At 38.8% G+C, this 15,558-nt stretch overlaps 1 protein-coding gene across 2 annotated transcripts in view; it reads left to right on the top strand.

The window, feature by feature from the left end:
• The window catches only part of LOC146502027 (uridine-cytidine kinase-like 1), a 31,352-nt gene extending 16,196 nt beyond the window's left edge, over nucleotides 1-15,156 (top strand). The window contains exons 6-15 of one of the 2 annotated variants that reach the window (XM_085134278.1): nucleotides 1,836-2,025; nucleotides 2,117-2,178; nucleotides 7,166-7,185; nucleotides 8,857-8,955; nucleotides 9,656-9,749; nucleotides 10,109-10,171; nucleotides 10,367-10,489; nucleotides 10,764-10,871; nucleotides 11,377-11,533; nucleotides 12,444-15,156. In XM_085134278.1, coding sequence (XP_084990404.1) covers nucleotides 1,836-2,025; nucleotides 2,117-2,178; nucleotides 7,166-7,185; nucleotides 8,857-8,955; nucleotides 9,656-9,749; nucleotides 10,109-10,171; nucleotides 10,367-10,489; nucleotides 10,764-10,871; nucleotides 11,377-11,533; nucleotides 12,444-12,520 — 993 coding nt within the window. In that variant the 3' untranslated portion in view covers nucleotides 12,521-15,156. Of the gene's footprint in view, nucleotides 1-1,835; nucleotides 2,026-2,116; nucleotides 2,179-5,120; nucleotides 5,138-7,165; nucleotides 7,186-8,856; nucleotides 8,956-9,655; nucleotides 9,750-10,108; nucleotides 10,172-10,366; nucleotides 10,490-10,763; nucleotides 10,872-11,376; nucleotides 11,534-12,443 lie in introns of both variants that reach the window. The other variant, XM_085134279.1, reaches the window with a different exon arrangement.
• Nucleotides 15,157-15,558: the final 402 nt, after the last annotated feature.

Raw genomic sequence — 15,558 nt, 5'->3', positions numbered from 1 at the left:
CATCAATAGTTCTTTGTGTTGCCTCCTTGTTGTCCCACCTTTGTTGTGATGCTGCCCCATTGATTTTTGTCTTCTGTCTTCTGGCTTTGCTGAATTGAGGTTCAGTTTAGTGGAGCTTAGTTGGTGGATCGGGGCTGACTTTCTCTTTGAAGCTGCAATGATAACTGGTGTTTCCTCAGATTCTTCAGCATGTCCCGACCCCAGCGTCAAGCTTCCGATGTAAAAATGTCAAATCATTGAAGCAGCTCAAAGTGCCTTTTCACGGACACTGACTTTATTGACACTGAAAAATGAAGTCTGTGCAATTTGTGCTCTTTACTTCCTCTTCTTCTTTAATACATTTATCCTTCTTGTGCAAGATAAAAAAATACTATTAATAATGTTTTGCACTGAGAATCATGTTATGTTATTTTAGTGGCATATAAGGATAAAAAATGGAAATGGGACATTTAATGTCCCACTTTAAATTCTGAGTATATCAAGATCAAGTGTTTACTGCAGAGCGCTGGGAATATAAAACACTCCCTAACTGATAGAACTGATGGGTGGTGACATTTGTTAGAAGCGTTCAGGCTTTTAAAAAAATAAATATGCAGCTCTCAGTTTCTCTCTGTTTCTGTCATTTTTACTCATGCTCAGACAGTAATCTGAGGCTATCAGTAAAATAATGAATAAAACATCATTCATTCATTGTCTTCAGAAATTCTATGAACTGAGACTTTGTTTTGGCTTACAGAGAACTCTTCAAACATAAATGACTGCAGTGTCCTGCACTACAGCCACTAGTTTATCACCAGCGTTTCTAATTAAAAGCACATACACACACCAGAGCTACATTTCAGGGGCAACTGTGGATCAGGAGGTCATTGATGATGAGGAAGGTTTGTGGTATGATTCTTAGCTCCTCCAGTCTATATGTCAATGTTTCTTGACATACAGTCAAGATATACAGATATACAGTCAAGTTGCAGCATATTTCACCTTAGAGAAGTGACCTCAGTGGATCCAACAGTACTCTGCATAAGTAAAGTATGTGTAGTGCAAAAAGAGGTAACTTTGAATGGGATTCAGTCTGTTCACACAAACTCCAAAGTTTTATGTACTCAGCCCAACTAACCATTATTTACAGTGAAATGGCCACAATAACAGAATCCTAGGGGCGGACATATGTTAACAGATGCTATTAGAGGATATAAATATGTCCGCTGCCAGCAATTTAAAACAAGTACTGGACCATTGATGGAGCGTCTTGTTAATGTATGTGGGTGTGTGATGCTGTTATGGATACTTTTGCAAGTCAAGGAGAACTGCAGCTTTTTTTGACAGTACTGGATGTTTATGCGATTGTTTTTACAACAGCGTGACTAATTATAGGGTCTCAGTTCAGTTACTACCTAATTACTACCTAATACTTCATACTTTAATGGCATTTAGACTTTGACATTTTTATTTCAACCTAAATCTCTGTATTTTCTATTATTTCTGTATTTCTGTTCTGTTTTATTTGATTAAAAAAGGTATAATATACTTTAGTAAATGGGGCACAGGTGCTTAAACTTTAAGGATACCCAAAAACTTTGCAGGAAAATCCTGCTACTAGTATTGATATAAAACCTGAACTGGTAGTGCCTTTATGGGGCTAGTACCTTAAAGGTATTGACCCCATAAAGAGTTACAAAAATATCCTAATATTAATAATGATAGTCATTGTGTGTAATATGTATATACATATACAGAAACATGAAATCACTATAAAATGATCAAATAAATGCAGCAAAGGCAAACAACTGTACGCATATAAAAATGTTACAGTGATTCCTCCTTTTGTCTGCCAGCTTCTGGACATGAAGGTGTTCGTAGATACAGATTCAGACATCCGCCTCATACGGAGGCTGAAGAGGGACATATCACAACGTGGACGGGACATCAGTGGCATCATCAAACAGTACAATAAATTTGTAAAGCCAGCCTTCGAGCAGTACATTGAGCCCACTGTGCAGGTTGCTGACATCGTGGTTCCCAGAGGTCAGTGGCAGTATTTGTAGTTCACCATAGAAAAGTACAGGAGCGCTCTTCTCTATCAGCACTTTACACGTTGCTTGTTTTTTATGTGCAGGTGGAGAGAACTTTGTAGCTTTGGATTTGATTGTTCAGCACGTGCACAGTCAGCTGGAGAAGGTAAGGAATTCTCAGTTTATGTTTTTATCATTTTGTCATTTGAGGATGTGAGGGATTTCTTTGGAAAATTGCAGCTTTAATTGCATGGGCTTATAAAGGATACTATGATCTATAGTTTCTGCAGACAGGTGGAATGTATTAAAGCTGGCATTAACTATTCCTACATGTTTAGATAGAGCTTCTTATATTTTGCTGACCGGCTTTCACTGTAGGGTGGCACATACTCTTCTAAAAACTCTAAGGTGGGAATGCCTTTATGATTACTACAGCAGAATCTTTTTCTTTTTTTAACCTTTCAAAGTAAGTGTGGTGCTGGCTGGTGTGGAATAGTGTGAACATGGCCTATGGGGCGTTGACGGCAAAAAATTCTTCTTTATTTATTATTTTGGGGGAATTGATACAGAAATAAAAGACGGAGGCAAATTTACCAAAACATCCCAACAGCTAAGATTCATCAGACATGTTAGGTCCATAATTGGGACAAACAATAAGGTGAAGTTAGATTTTTTTTTTTTTTTTTTTTAAGTCAGAAACTGCACCTATTATAAAAAAAGAAAACTAAAAACACACTTCACTTTAATTTGAATGCTGGCACCTTCATGGTAGTGACACACACCACTTGACCACTTGCAGGTGTGCATTTGTGCTGTGCTGGATTGCGTCTGTTGTGCGAACACAGCAGACTTTTGACTTTAACTTTTTTTTGAAAAAGTGGAAGAAGTTGCAGGAATTTAAACCTGGTGAACAGGATGGGCTGTGGACAATAACATGATGTCACATGCTGCTATTTTTCCCGTCTGATGGTAGAGCACATTAGCTGATGTCATATTTTTCTCCTCTGCTTTAGTAGTTTGGATGAAGTTAAGCGACAGTGGCCTTTATGATAAAATAGTACTAAAAGTAATTAAGGGTACTAAAAATCAGGAAAGTAAAATTTCTGGACACTTTTCTCTCAGGCCATTTGAAGTGATGCAGGAAGATTTGTGAGGTCTTTTTATGCTTTTTTTTTTTCTTTTCCCCTTTTACACCTCGTGGTTAGAGGTCTTAAGTAGGTACCTTAAATTAATGACCCTTTAAGGAAAGATCGTGTCCTTCATCTTAGCTCACCTCATTGTTCTGTCATCCACTCACTTTTTGATCTACCGCTAACAATGATCTGCTCCACCTTCAGCACATTCAGTCATGGTCGCTGCCAGAACACCCACAGCATCTGTCACATTCACAGGCGTGTGTGCAGTATGTAATAATGAGAAATAGATGGGCACACACAGGTTAGCATGACACTGTCCTGTTTTACACTCACATATTTTTCTCGTTGCCATTACTAAAATATGCCTTTTTTAAATTAAAAAACACATTCATAGTTATATTTATATGGAAAGTACAAAACGTTGGCATTATGCGCTTTCCTTTGTTGGCAAAGGAAAGAATACCAACTCCTTTCTTTGCCTTCTGAACTGTGTTACCACTAGGGCTGCTCGATTATGGCAAAAATGATAATCACGATTATTTTCACTGAAATTGAGATCTCGATTATTTGACAATATTTATTTAACAATAACAATGTATTGAATAATGACTTTAAAGATTGTCAAAAAATAATATAAAATAGTGTGCAAATACTGATAACAGTGCAAATGTTTGCAATATAAAAAATAAATGAAAAATGTAAACACCTATGTTTAGTGAACTTTGCAGTGTTGCTCTGTGGGGCAGCTACGACACTGTAGCAGAGTTTACACACTGTGTCTACTTGATCCATGTCTGACTCCGCGAACCCATAATGTTTCCACACCACTGAAGTTTTTTTTACCTCTCTTTTCAACCAACAGCAGTCACTTTTCTCTCCAAATAACTTCTGCTTAGCTTTCCGAGCTTCCCTCGGGTCCTCTTAATCAGCGGTTCCCAACCCTTGGGCCTTGGACCGGTACCGGTCCGTGAGTCGTTTGGTGCCGGGCCGCGAGAGTTGAGGCTCAGGTGTGAAATGTATAGTTTTCAGGGTTTTTATCGGTTTTCAGCGTTATTTTGTTATCGTTTTTATCGTTTACTCGGTTTTCCTGGGTCTTTTCGCGTGTGTTATGAATAAATATTCTTTTTTTCGGTACCGGTACTAGTTTTATTTTGTTGTATTTATCCGCGACACCTTAAAGGCTGGTCCGTGAAAATATTGTCGGGCATAAACCGGTCCGTGGCGCCAAAAAGGTTGGGGACCGCTGCTCTTAATTGTTGTGACATGTGTTCGAAATGCAGAGAGGTGCGCTCGATTTGCCACACGGAGCAGTGCGAGAGTAAAGCACGAGGGAGGGGCTAATAATCGGCTCAGTCATTTTTAATGATCGTTGAAAGCCCAGATCGTAATCGTGATTAAAAATCAATTAATTGAGCAGCCCTAGTTACCACTATTGTTTGCTTGTGTTTTAAATCACTGCACCTTTTTTCCATTTTGATATATAAAGGACGGGGTGGCTCAAGACCTTTGCATAGTGCTGTGTATCCAGAAAGTTGCAGATTTTTAAATCAGTACTTCTGACACGACTGTGGTTTTAAACTACATTATTTTGCGCTGACAGCTCATGAAATAATTCGCTTGTTTTCACTTGTTGTTTCTACAGTAAAATGAAGTGGTCATAAAAAGCTGATATATGACACAGTTAAACTCTTGTCCAGCCAAACATGAAATTAAAGTTCACACTTGAAGTGTTTGTCTGTTCAAATGTACGACTCTTCACAGGCAAACATTTATTGTGTATTGTGAATTTTTTGTTTCTCCTTTGGGAAGAGGTTTATGTTGTGAATGATCCTTTTTTTCTGACAAGCCGCTTGTCTCACGTTTTGTTTTTCTTATGTTTCTTGCTGTTTGCACACACGTGTCTGTGTGTGTGTGTCTCCTTGTACGTGCACGACCCCTCCTCTCCTGGCTGAATGCTGTGTAACCATTCCAGCGTGAGATCACTGTGAGGTACGACTGTTGGTGCTTTTTTTTTTATTACCACATCCTCAGAGTCATCTTTTTTCTGATCTTTTATGTCACCACATTTTCAAGAATGCCTCACTATTTTATTTGCAAAGACTAAACTGTTTTGTTTTTACTACAAACTCATACACATGTCAGTGCTTCACCTGCCTTTTCACTTAATTCTATGTTTTATCCCGATTTCATTTCATAATGGTCAGAGGGTTATAATGATTTTATCATCTCTGTCTCTGTTTCATCTTTTCTTTGTTTTACTCAGCAGAACTATTTGAATGTATTCATTGTGAAAACACCTAATCAGCCTATACTTTTCAAGTTATGGATTAAAATAAAAACGTGTCATTAAACATAATTTAAAGTGTCGTGACCAGTGGCACATTTTGTGTGTAATATATCTTGTACTGTCATATAACTACAGTATATAACCCGAATAGTGAGTTTAATAGTTTCCTGTAAGTCATTAGAAACCATTGATCACAGTTTGAGTTTAGAAATTGTGATAACAAGTTAATGAATGTCTTTATCACACTTGTTATCTTTTATTTATTCAGGTAAAAGTCTCATAGAGATCCCAGAATTGAAAAAGAAAATGAAATTCCCTTCATTCTGTCCTGGTAGTGAATAGGATCAGAAGCAATCTGGAAAACTATCATCTAGTCTGCTAATGCAGGAAACAGACAATATTTCAGTGTTTTTGTAGAGCCAGGTGCTATCTGAGCCAAGACTTCCTGTTCTGTGCACTGTTTATTTCAGTTGTTTAAATATTTAGATTTAAAAACAACAATGATAAAGAGAGAGGAGGAAAAAATGATCCACTATGTAATACTGTCTGGAAAGCTTCTGATTGGCATTGGCGTTATTTTTAAGAATGACAATGATCCCAAACAAACTGCCAGTGCAGTAAAAGCATACCTGGATAGAAAAGCAGAAACTAGATCACTGTCAGTCATGGACCGGCCTCACCAGAGCCTGATCCTCAACAACATTGAAGCAGGTGCTATCTGAGCCAAGACTTCGTGTTCTGTGCACTGTTTATTTAAGCTGCTTAAATATTTAGATTTTAAAATAGAAAGAAAGGAGAAAAGCAAAATCACTGAGAAATGTGTCTCTACTCTCCACATGAATTGTATGCAAACACATCCAGCACAAATGTGATTGGTCAGAAGAAGACAAGTCGTTATGTCCTGTCTTCTATTCTGGACCAACAACCTGTTTTTCATGGTTATGAATTTAGGCAAAATTCTGATTTGGTTCTCTCAGACATAGATTGGCTAGTTTGCTGAAGTTCCTCAGGTCATGTTCACACCTAACCACAACAACATGCAGCCAGCTCAGCAAAGCATGTGCCAAGTCACATCATTTAAAAAAAAAGAAATGGGACATGTTTTGGTCCAGAGGCACAGAATAGACTTTATGGTGCAGGATAGAGGAGAAAGATCAGATTTTGGTGTCCACAGGATGCTGTAAACTTGCAGAACAGCTGGAGTGGAGACCTAAATTATGTGTGATCACAGGTGGTCATGTGCTCCTGTGTGTGTGAGATGAAACCTGCTGAGAAGTAGAAGTTCTTAGCTTCAGTTCACCCTTGAATGAAGATGAATTTGCAAGCCTACTTCAGCTGAAGTTTCAGTGGGTTAAATGGTTTGGTTCAGCAAATCTAAGGTCAGCTCTTAGATGGATTTGCTGCCCTCACAGCTTTTACTGAAACTAATCCCAGTTTCTGAAGTTGAGTCACCTTAAGCGAACCCCACTCGTGAGATAAATTGAAGTGAGCGTGCTCCTCAGTGCAGAGCTGGAATGTGTTTGTTCGGTGTTGTACAGCAGCAATGTGGTGAAGCTGTTTCACTGCTAATACTCTTCTCTCTCTTCCTTTCTGTTTTGTTTTTTTTCCTCCTCTTGTCCCTTTGTGTATGTGTGTTTTTTTTGTTTTTTGTTTTTTCCTCCCTGTGTTTCCTCCTGCCTTCACCTTTAAACACTTAATCTCGCCAAACAAATATCTGTCACCTTCTTCAGAGGAAGATGCGCTGGGATATGTGAGCCTCACCTCGTGCACCTTTTTTCACTGTTGTAGTCTTTAAAAATACAGATTTGTAGTCTTAGATTTAATGCACTCAAGCCTTTTTAACTTGTTAAAATATGCACTACATATTCTGACTGTAGTTAAACCGACACGTTTGCTGGGTTTGATTCCACAAATGTCACAGTTCCATTAATCTAAGCTGTGCACAATTAAAACAAAGCATGCTGTATATTTCAGCAGCAGAGTGTGCATGAAGCAGAATAGTTTCATTGCTCTTTAGTATTCTAAGTAGCATGTGTTTGAAACGGTATGTGCCACATATGCCAAATTTTTAATTTTTTCATGATTGCTTTTATTGTTTTTCTGTTTGTGGCACGCATTGAATTATTTAAGTGCAAACTTTTATCTGGCATTATGATCAAAACGTTCTGAGAACAAAAGCCTTGCTAGATTTAAGAAAGCTTCCAGTACCACGAACAATGGAGCAAGAGAGGTGAAGAGTCCACTGTTTCTAAATCTAAAGACTCTACATCAGGTGAAAAGCCAGGGCAGGATCAAGTCCTTCATTTATTGACATTTACGGAGTTTTGCATTCTGAATTTGCCCCTCAGAGCAATACTGTCGATTCCTGAAGTGTCTGAGGGGGAACACTGATTGAAAACTATGTTAAATAAAGCAAGGCTTTTAATGCTGTGTTTCTAAAAGTCTGGCAGCTGACACACAGAATCAGCTTCTTTCTCGACTTTTGCTTTAAAATCAAAAAGGCTTGTTAAACCGTGTAATGTGGGGCGAGTTACACAAAGATGCCTCATGCTTATGCTGGGGTGGCCAAACGCTGTAATCCCGTAGAGCCGCCTGCTCTACATGTTTATCGTTAATGTAGGAAGCAGTGCCACTGACATTAGTCCTGATTATAGCAGTTAATATCTACACAGACTGGTGAGATGGATGGACGTCTTGGCTAATTTATTTAAAAAAGGAAACTCCGCTTATCTTTGTGAAACCGGCCCCTCATCAGTTAACCTTAAAATGTCTGCTTTGCAGAGCGTTTGGTCGTCGGTGTTTGTAAGCAGTGCACTCTCTGTAGTGGCTTGTGGTAGGACTTAAGATGCTTGCAGCTTCTTAATATAACCTCTCTGAGCATCGTTCTGTGTCGTGTGATTTTGTGATTCTGGGTGTAAAAAGTTGCTCATTGATTACAGATTTGATATTTCAAGGCAGTTAATGAAAATGACACTTGAACCGTTTTTAAGCAGCAGATATGAGAACTGATATGCATATATTGAAGCCTTTGTGTTTACATCAGGGTAGTTCTGGCTCATTGGTCAGCTGACTGATTACATCACTATGCTGGATGATTATTAGATGTCACTTAAATATGAAACCCCCCCCAAATAAGTACTAATTAAATCAATTTCTGAATTAATGAAATGATTTTAGGTTACATTTGTATTAGTACATATTTGAGCAGCTGTACAATACCCAGCCTTTTGAAATATTTGTTACAGAACCTAAAATACTAGTTTGTTTTCAATATTTTCATACAGAATAATAAAAAAAAGAGATGAAAAATGAACTGATTGGTTCTGATTAGTTAACCTGCAAATCCAGAAAAAGTATTTAGTTGAATGAATGTAGACACGTCTCTTACTTTGGATGCATGAATGTGTTTTGTTTGCCGCAGATCGGCTCTGGCCTCGGCTCACCAGGGTCAGCCATTACCCAAAACCCTCAGCGTGATGGAGAGCACGCCACAAGTCCGTGGCATGCACACCATAATCAGGTCAGAACGAACACTCTTTCATACGCTCATTTCACAAGCAAAGGCTTGTTAAAATTGGCCAGTGAGTAGGATTTAGAGACACCTAGCTGTGAAGCTGCAGATTTGCAACCAAACCACCTCTCGTACTTTACACGTTTTTACAGGCCTACTGTGGGCACCACTTCAAAATAAAATAAGAGACAGGACCTTTCTATAGTGACAGTTTTCTAAAGCTGCCCGCTGCCTTCATAATTTCATTGAAGATGGCAACAAAGTGGAGATTACATTTCCTTGCACTTCAAAATAAATCACTTCCTGTCAATTCTTTGCCCAGTATTACGAGAGTTAAAACTTGCAGGTTAAACGCGACGATAAACACGATAATATCATGTTTCAATATATCTTTTAGTAAATCTAACAGTGTGCAGCAGATCATTGAAACCAGTGCTTGTGTGGTGCAGTCAGCACAGGTGAGCTATAGAGCCGCTGCAGTTGGGATGTGGATCACGAGAAGAAAATATTTAAAAGTTATTTCTTTAAAAATTATAATCAAACAGGAGCTTGCTACTTGCTACTTGACTTTTTATTAGGCCATAAAAAATCACTCATTTACACCAAGAAGTTTTCACCTGTGAACATAAAAGGTTCGAACTTTTCTTTTTAAAAAATATAAAAAAGCAGAGGGTCATCCTGTTTGCATCTGCCATCTGTGTTTGTGTAGGAACAGGGAAACTAACCGAGATGAGTTTATCTTCTACTCCAAGAGATTAATGAGGCTCCTGATAGAGCATGCCCTCTCCTTCCTGCCTCTCAAGGTGAGTTTTTGCATGAAGATTTTTAACTGAACTCCTGCAGAGCACATTTTTTCTACTGTTGCTTATGCTCCATAGCAGGTTGGCGTTTCTGTTCTGAGCAGGAAGTCTACTAATAACATTTTTAATAGTAGCAGCATCAACTCTTGCCAAGATTTGTCTTGATGCATGCTCAGTCATCCAGCTAGGTTGAATCCATTCATCTGGACGTCGCGTTTTCAGACTGAGTGACGAAATGTTTCTCCCACTGAAAATGCTACGTCCAGATGAACAGATTCAACGTTTTGGGATTTTGCTAAGATTGATTTACTTCAACCTTTAATTTCCTTTTGTTCCTCTTGGCTCTTTCTCCTCCTCTGCAGTCAGTGTCTGTGGAAACGCCACAGGGTAGCATCTATGAGGGGAAGAGGCTGTGCGGTAACAGAGTAAGTCCTTTAAGATGACATTAACAGTTACTATAATGAGAGGACATTTAACTTAAGATGATAATTTTGCACATATGTAAAGATCTGGAGGAGCCGAAGGTTTAAGTGCACATAAATTTTAAACCTTTTAGTGTTTTCTGGTCCAGATAAGCTGGATCGCTCTAGAAAACCTCACAAAAATGTCTGTTTTTCCAGATAACGGGTGTTTCTATCCTGAGGGCGGGAGAGACCATGGAGCAGGCTCTGATGGCTGTGTGTAAAGACATCAGACTTGGAAAGATCCTCATTCAGACCAATCATGACACAGGAGAACCAGAGGTGTGTGTGTGTGCGTGTGTGTGTGTGTGTGTGTGTGTTTTAGGCAATACTATAAAAGTTTTATCAGTGTGGCAACATTAAAAACACAATTTTACATGTCAGATCTAGCTGGTTCTTCGTGTTCGACTCTGTGTTGTCCGAACAGGATTGTCTCTTTAATAAGTTGCTTGTTTGATTCTTTTTTCCACAGTGCTAATTATTGTATAAGTTAGATTTTTATGTTGTATAGATTTAATAAGCTTTCTCACTGGTTTTTTTTTTCTCCATCCTCCAGCTTCATTACCTTCGTCTGCCCAAAGACATCAGTGAAGACTACGTCATCCTCATGGACAGCACCGTGTCCACTGGAGCTGCTGCGCTCATGGCGGTCAGAGTTCTGCTGGTAGGTTGGCCCCACGTCTTCACGGCTCAGTTGTTCGTACCTCAAAATACGTGCTAGGTTAATATTGCCTGTCTTGACCCAAGAGCAAAAAGACATTGTTATGCTAACAGATTTTCACTTCCTGGTTAAATAAAGGTGAAAACTGGTGTCCTAAAAAATGCTGATGTTTTTAAATTCTCTCTAAGCTACCTTAGTGTGATTACTGCAGGGATTAGGCTGTTTGGCCAGCTCCAACCCTTCAGGGCTGAAGCGTCTGTTTCAGGGTAGGCAAACAATGAAATGCTTGTTTTTAAAAGACACCATCAGTTTAATAAAAGTGCTACAGGTGATTTATTTTATCCATTATAAAACATTGTGCAGGCTCAGGTCATTAGTATTTATTACCCTGTGATGCTGCTAATGAAGCCGAAGTTATTATGTAAATATATGAAATTATTCATTCTGGTTGGATGTGTTCTTTCACCGACATCATCTAGAAATAAGTTCTGTGTTTCTCCACATGAAGGACCACGATGTAGCTGAGGATAAGATCTTCCTGTTGTCCCTGCTGATGGCTGAGATGGGGGTCCATTCGGTGGCCTACGCCTTCCCTAAAGTTCGGATCATCACCACCGCCGTAGACAAGGAGGTCAACGACCAGTTCCACATCATACCAGGCATCGGTGAGTACATGCGCTCTGGCTTTATCAAAGTTCATTTATCATCTGTTTGAAAAACATTGTACTTTTAATAGACGATTAACATGATTTATAGAGTTTTAAGCATAATTAGCCCCATAAATCTTCTGGTTTTGCCAAAAACAAAACAGTGTGTTAAGAAACTTTACTGACAGCATATCTAGGGTAAAGTGTCCTGATAAGAAACAAGGACTGTGTCAGAGGCCTTAATGGAAGAAATTAATTGACTTTGCAGAGCTGGAAGAGATCAACAACCAAGTTTGTTTTTTGCCCTCTGGCCTTCAAATGTATTTTTAGCCTTTATTGACAAACAGTGGGAGGCTAGAAGAAAAGGTCACCTATAAATCAATAAGAGGCATTAAAAGGTAAATCATCTGTGAATTACACAAAGTACAAAACCATTGCTGCATGGATGAAAGCTCTACTGTTTGCAGACAAAATCTAGCACCAGCAGAGCGGCTACAGGGTGTTTGAGAGTTTGGGAAAGCCACAGAAAAGTCAGTGGTGTGTTTTAGGTTTATTTAAAGTAGATTATTAGCCAAGATTATAAATATTTTAATAGCAAGGTAAAGGGAGTTATTGGGAAGGTTTACAATGTAAACATTTGCTCGAAAGAGCTCTGTTCTTTATACACACTGTAATCTCACATCTAAATCAGTGGCAGCAAAGGTGCAAAAATGATCTTAGAAATTTCCCACTGTGGATATAAATGAGCTTCTCGGTACACAGTGTAGCTTCTAATCTTATAAAGTTAGGAAAAGGGTAAAAAAAAAAAAAAGGCAGTTATGCTCTTTAAAATCTTCCATATTCGCAACGGATGTCACCCACTACAGAGAACGCAGTAAAGAAAAGTCCAACTTTTTCTGTCCCATTTCCTTTCACCTGCTCCTCTCAGGGAATTTCGGAGATCGTTACTTCGGCACCGATGCTCCGTCAGACTGGTGTGAAAGCGACGAGGGGATGGAGTTCTGAGGAGAGAGGGCCAATCATGGAGGTGCAGGGTTGTTACAAAAGCACTTAGTCACTAGAAGAAGAAGACAGCTGATTGGTGCCATTGATGTCCTCCTGAACAGTCAGCTTTTGCTCTACAAACTGCTTCCCATTCACAATGATATACTTTAAGGTCAGTTTGGTTATTAAAGAAGTCAGGAGCCAAAGTTGAAAGTGTTAGCTGTCCTGCAGGATGTGGGATGCTTCTAAAAAGATGATATACCATTAAGTTATAATTTAAAAAGGGGAAACCTAAAGCTACCTATTGAAAAAGAGAACTAATTCTGGTGTTAATAATTTTGCCAGTGATGGTGTTTTTGTTGCTGAAGCTGCAGCCCGTGAGCCTTCAGGGGTGATGTTTAGATTTGCATCAGTTTACTGGAAACGCTGACCTTCATAACCTGCATAATGTAAATAAAATGACTAATTGACAGATTTTAAAACCCAGCTGATAAGTTAACTGGAAGATCCAGCTCCAGCAACGCTCAGTTATAATGATGTATAAGCAGTTTATGAAAATGGTCACTTCCTGGTGCTGGGTCAGTCAATAATAATGTTATCATTTGCTTTGCACATATACATAAAGGCGAGCGTGGACAGTTTTAGGTGATGCGTCTGGCCCAGTTAGCGGTGTAGCTTGGTGTTTATCTCTCCTAGCTTAAAGCTCTCGTAAGAATCAGTGTATTCCAGCTTTGCTCTGCCGCTGAAGCTGCAGCTGTCTGTACTGTAAAACACTTTTATCTCAGGCGACTTCCACTGAAAGGGACAGCAACGACTCATACTTGAAGAAGACTGACCGAGTGAAAAGGTGAAAGGTTTTAGCTTCCTTTTTATTCGGTTACTCTCCTGTTAAATTGTTTTTTTTTTCTCAGTGTCTTTGACTTTATGGTTCTTGTACAGCAATAAGAGAGCCAGGATATCCCAGTTAGTTATTTTTTATTGAAGCAATTTAAATTTTGAGATTTTAAACATTTCTGCCAAGCTTCAGCTGCTAATTGAATCAACACACAACTAGGGAATGCTTTGTACTGTATTTCTTGTCAGCTCTTGACCTGAAACCCTTGTTACTTTGAGATTTTATTGATTCTCATCAACAGAAAACATCTTAAACCAAATGACAGCAGGGGTCTTTGCTGCTATAACGTTTTGATTTAAAACAGAGCTGCATTCAAATTTCCCAGATTTTGATTGGCTTTAAGTCTTAGTAGCATTTCACGTGTAATTGCCACACACTGCTTCTGTTTGCAGACATTTTTAAAAAATGTTTTCTTATTTATTTATTGTATTGTATGAGGGTTCTTCACACATTCAACACATAACAGATGTTTATTCAAACTGCATCGTGAAAATGTTGTTTGCATGTTATATGTTTTCAGTTCTGTACTCTTATCCAGTGCCGTATCATTTTATTTAATGACAGTTTGATTTGAGAAACACAGATTTAAAAGCAGTTTAAATTTAGCTCTTTCAGGTGCTTCAATGCTTAAAAGCCTCACCTGTGTACCTGCTCTTTACAAGGCCTCATTTCCACCACACAGTGCGACTGATTCTTGGTACCACCATTTTTAGTGTTTTAAGCAAGCTAAGAAAATGCTGACATTCTGCATTTCCAAAGCCACATATGTGCCATCGTTGCTCTTCATGTGTTTTGCTTCGTGTAATGTTGCACCTTGCTGTGATGGCTGCTCTTCTCGACGTTGAGGTGAAGTGAGAAGCTGGTACCAAAAAGCGAGTAAAGTTGATGATGAGGCTTTGGGGAGCAGGAGCAGCAGCTGTGTGAATATTGTTACACATGTGCCAAATGTCCACTGTGAGCAAAACTCTAAAGCCGGGATGTCAAACATCAGTTCACAGCCCACAAATGGCCACAAATAATCTTAAGTGAGCCACGCCCGTAAGATTATGTATGTGTCGTCTTTGTCTTCTTCTTCCAACTGCTTCAATTCAGGGTCACCACATCGGCCCCTATCTCACCCTGTCCCTAGCACACCATACCAGTTACCCCACTCCCTTGTTACTTGTTGTTAATTTACATTTTCTTGTTTAATGGATCATCCATTTAGAAACTATATTTTCTGCATCCTACAAAAGTGCAATCTCAACAGTATGCCTCAGCTTTTCCACATTCACAGAGTCTGTTGTCATTTCAGTTACCAATGACGAAGGTGTTAACTTGTCTAGATTTAAAACTATTAACTTTTCAGATGTTGTCACTCCTTGCTAGTGAAGCTGAGATCTCTCCCAGTTTTTGCACTTTGTGAAGTCATCAAATGAGCCAAAATGGACCTGGTTCTGGTCCCCCCGGGCTGCATCTTTGACACCCCGTGCTCTCAAATAACTCTATTTCTTCTGACTTTATGCAAACTGACTCAATAAAAAAGGTCACGTTAGAGCAAATTACAACACGTTACTTGAAAAATGTGTTCTGGGGACAGTATTGACCTCTCCTTGAGTGATTTACATTTTGGTTTCCTGGTAAGCCATTCCATTGTCATATTTATGCCAGTTACACCTGTTTGTAAACCAGAAGTCCCATTGTAATAACTTTTCTTTCTTTTTTTGTTTCATTTATCGTAAGTGCCACTTCACTTGAACAGAATAAAAATCATTGCAATTTGCTTCCTGTCATGTTGTTATTCTGGAGTTGTCCTCTAGAGGGCAGGGGTGTGCCTATGTTATTGTGTACAGCGGAACTGACGCAGACTACAGTTCCTATGCTGTCTTCACTGGTCGTAGTAGATCACGATTTCTTCTGCCCTTATTGTTTGCAACAAAGCTAAATAAATTGTTGATTACTAATCAATTTACGCAGATGTAATGAATACTGTGTTAGTCAAAGTTAAGTAAACTCTAAAGTAATCTGTAAAAATCACTTAAATAAACTGAAATGACAATAACATAGAGTTAATATAAACTAATAAAAACATTGTGTACTTAAAATACTAAAATAATTCAGGAAAATATCTTTGAGACTGGGAAGCCTACATGTCTGTGTTACCTGGAGCCCCTTTTTATTGTAT

The sequence above is a fragment of the Neolamprologus multifasciatus genome, chromosome 15 (assembly GCF_963576455.1).
Source record: "Neolamprologus multifasciatus chromosome 15, fNeoMul1.2, whole genome shotgun sequence".
In the NCBI taxonomy this organism is placed as follows: Eukaryota; Metazoa; Chordata; class Actinopteri; order Cichliformes; family Cichlidae; genus Neolamprologus; species Neolamprologus multifasciatus.
This window is presented reverse-complemented; position numbering and strand designations above follow the sequence as displayed.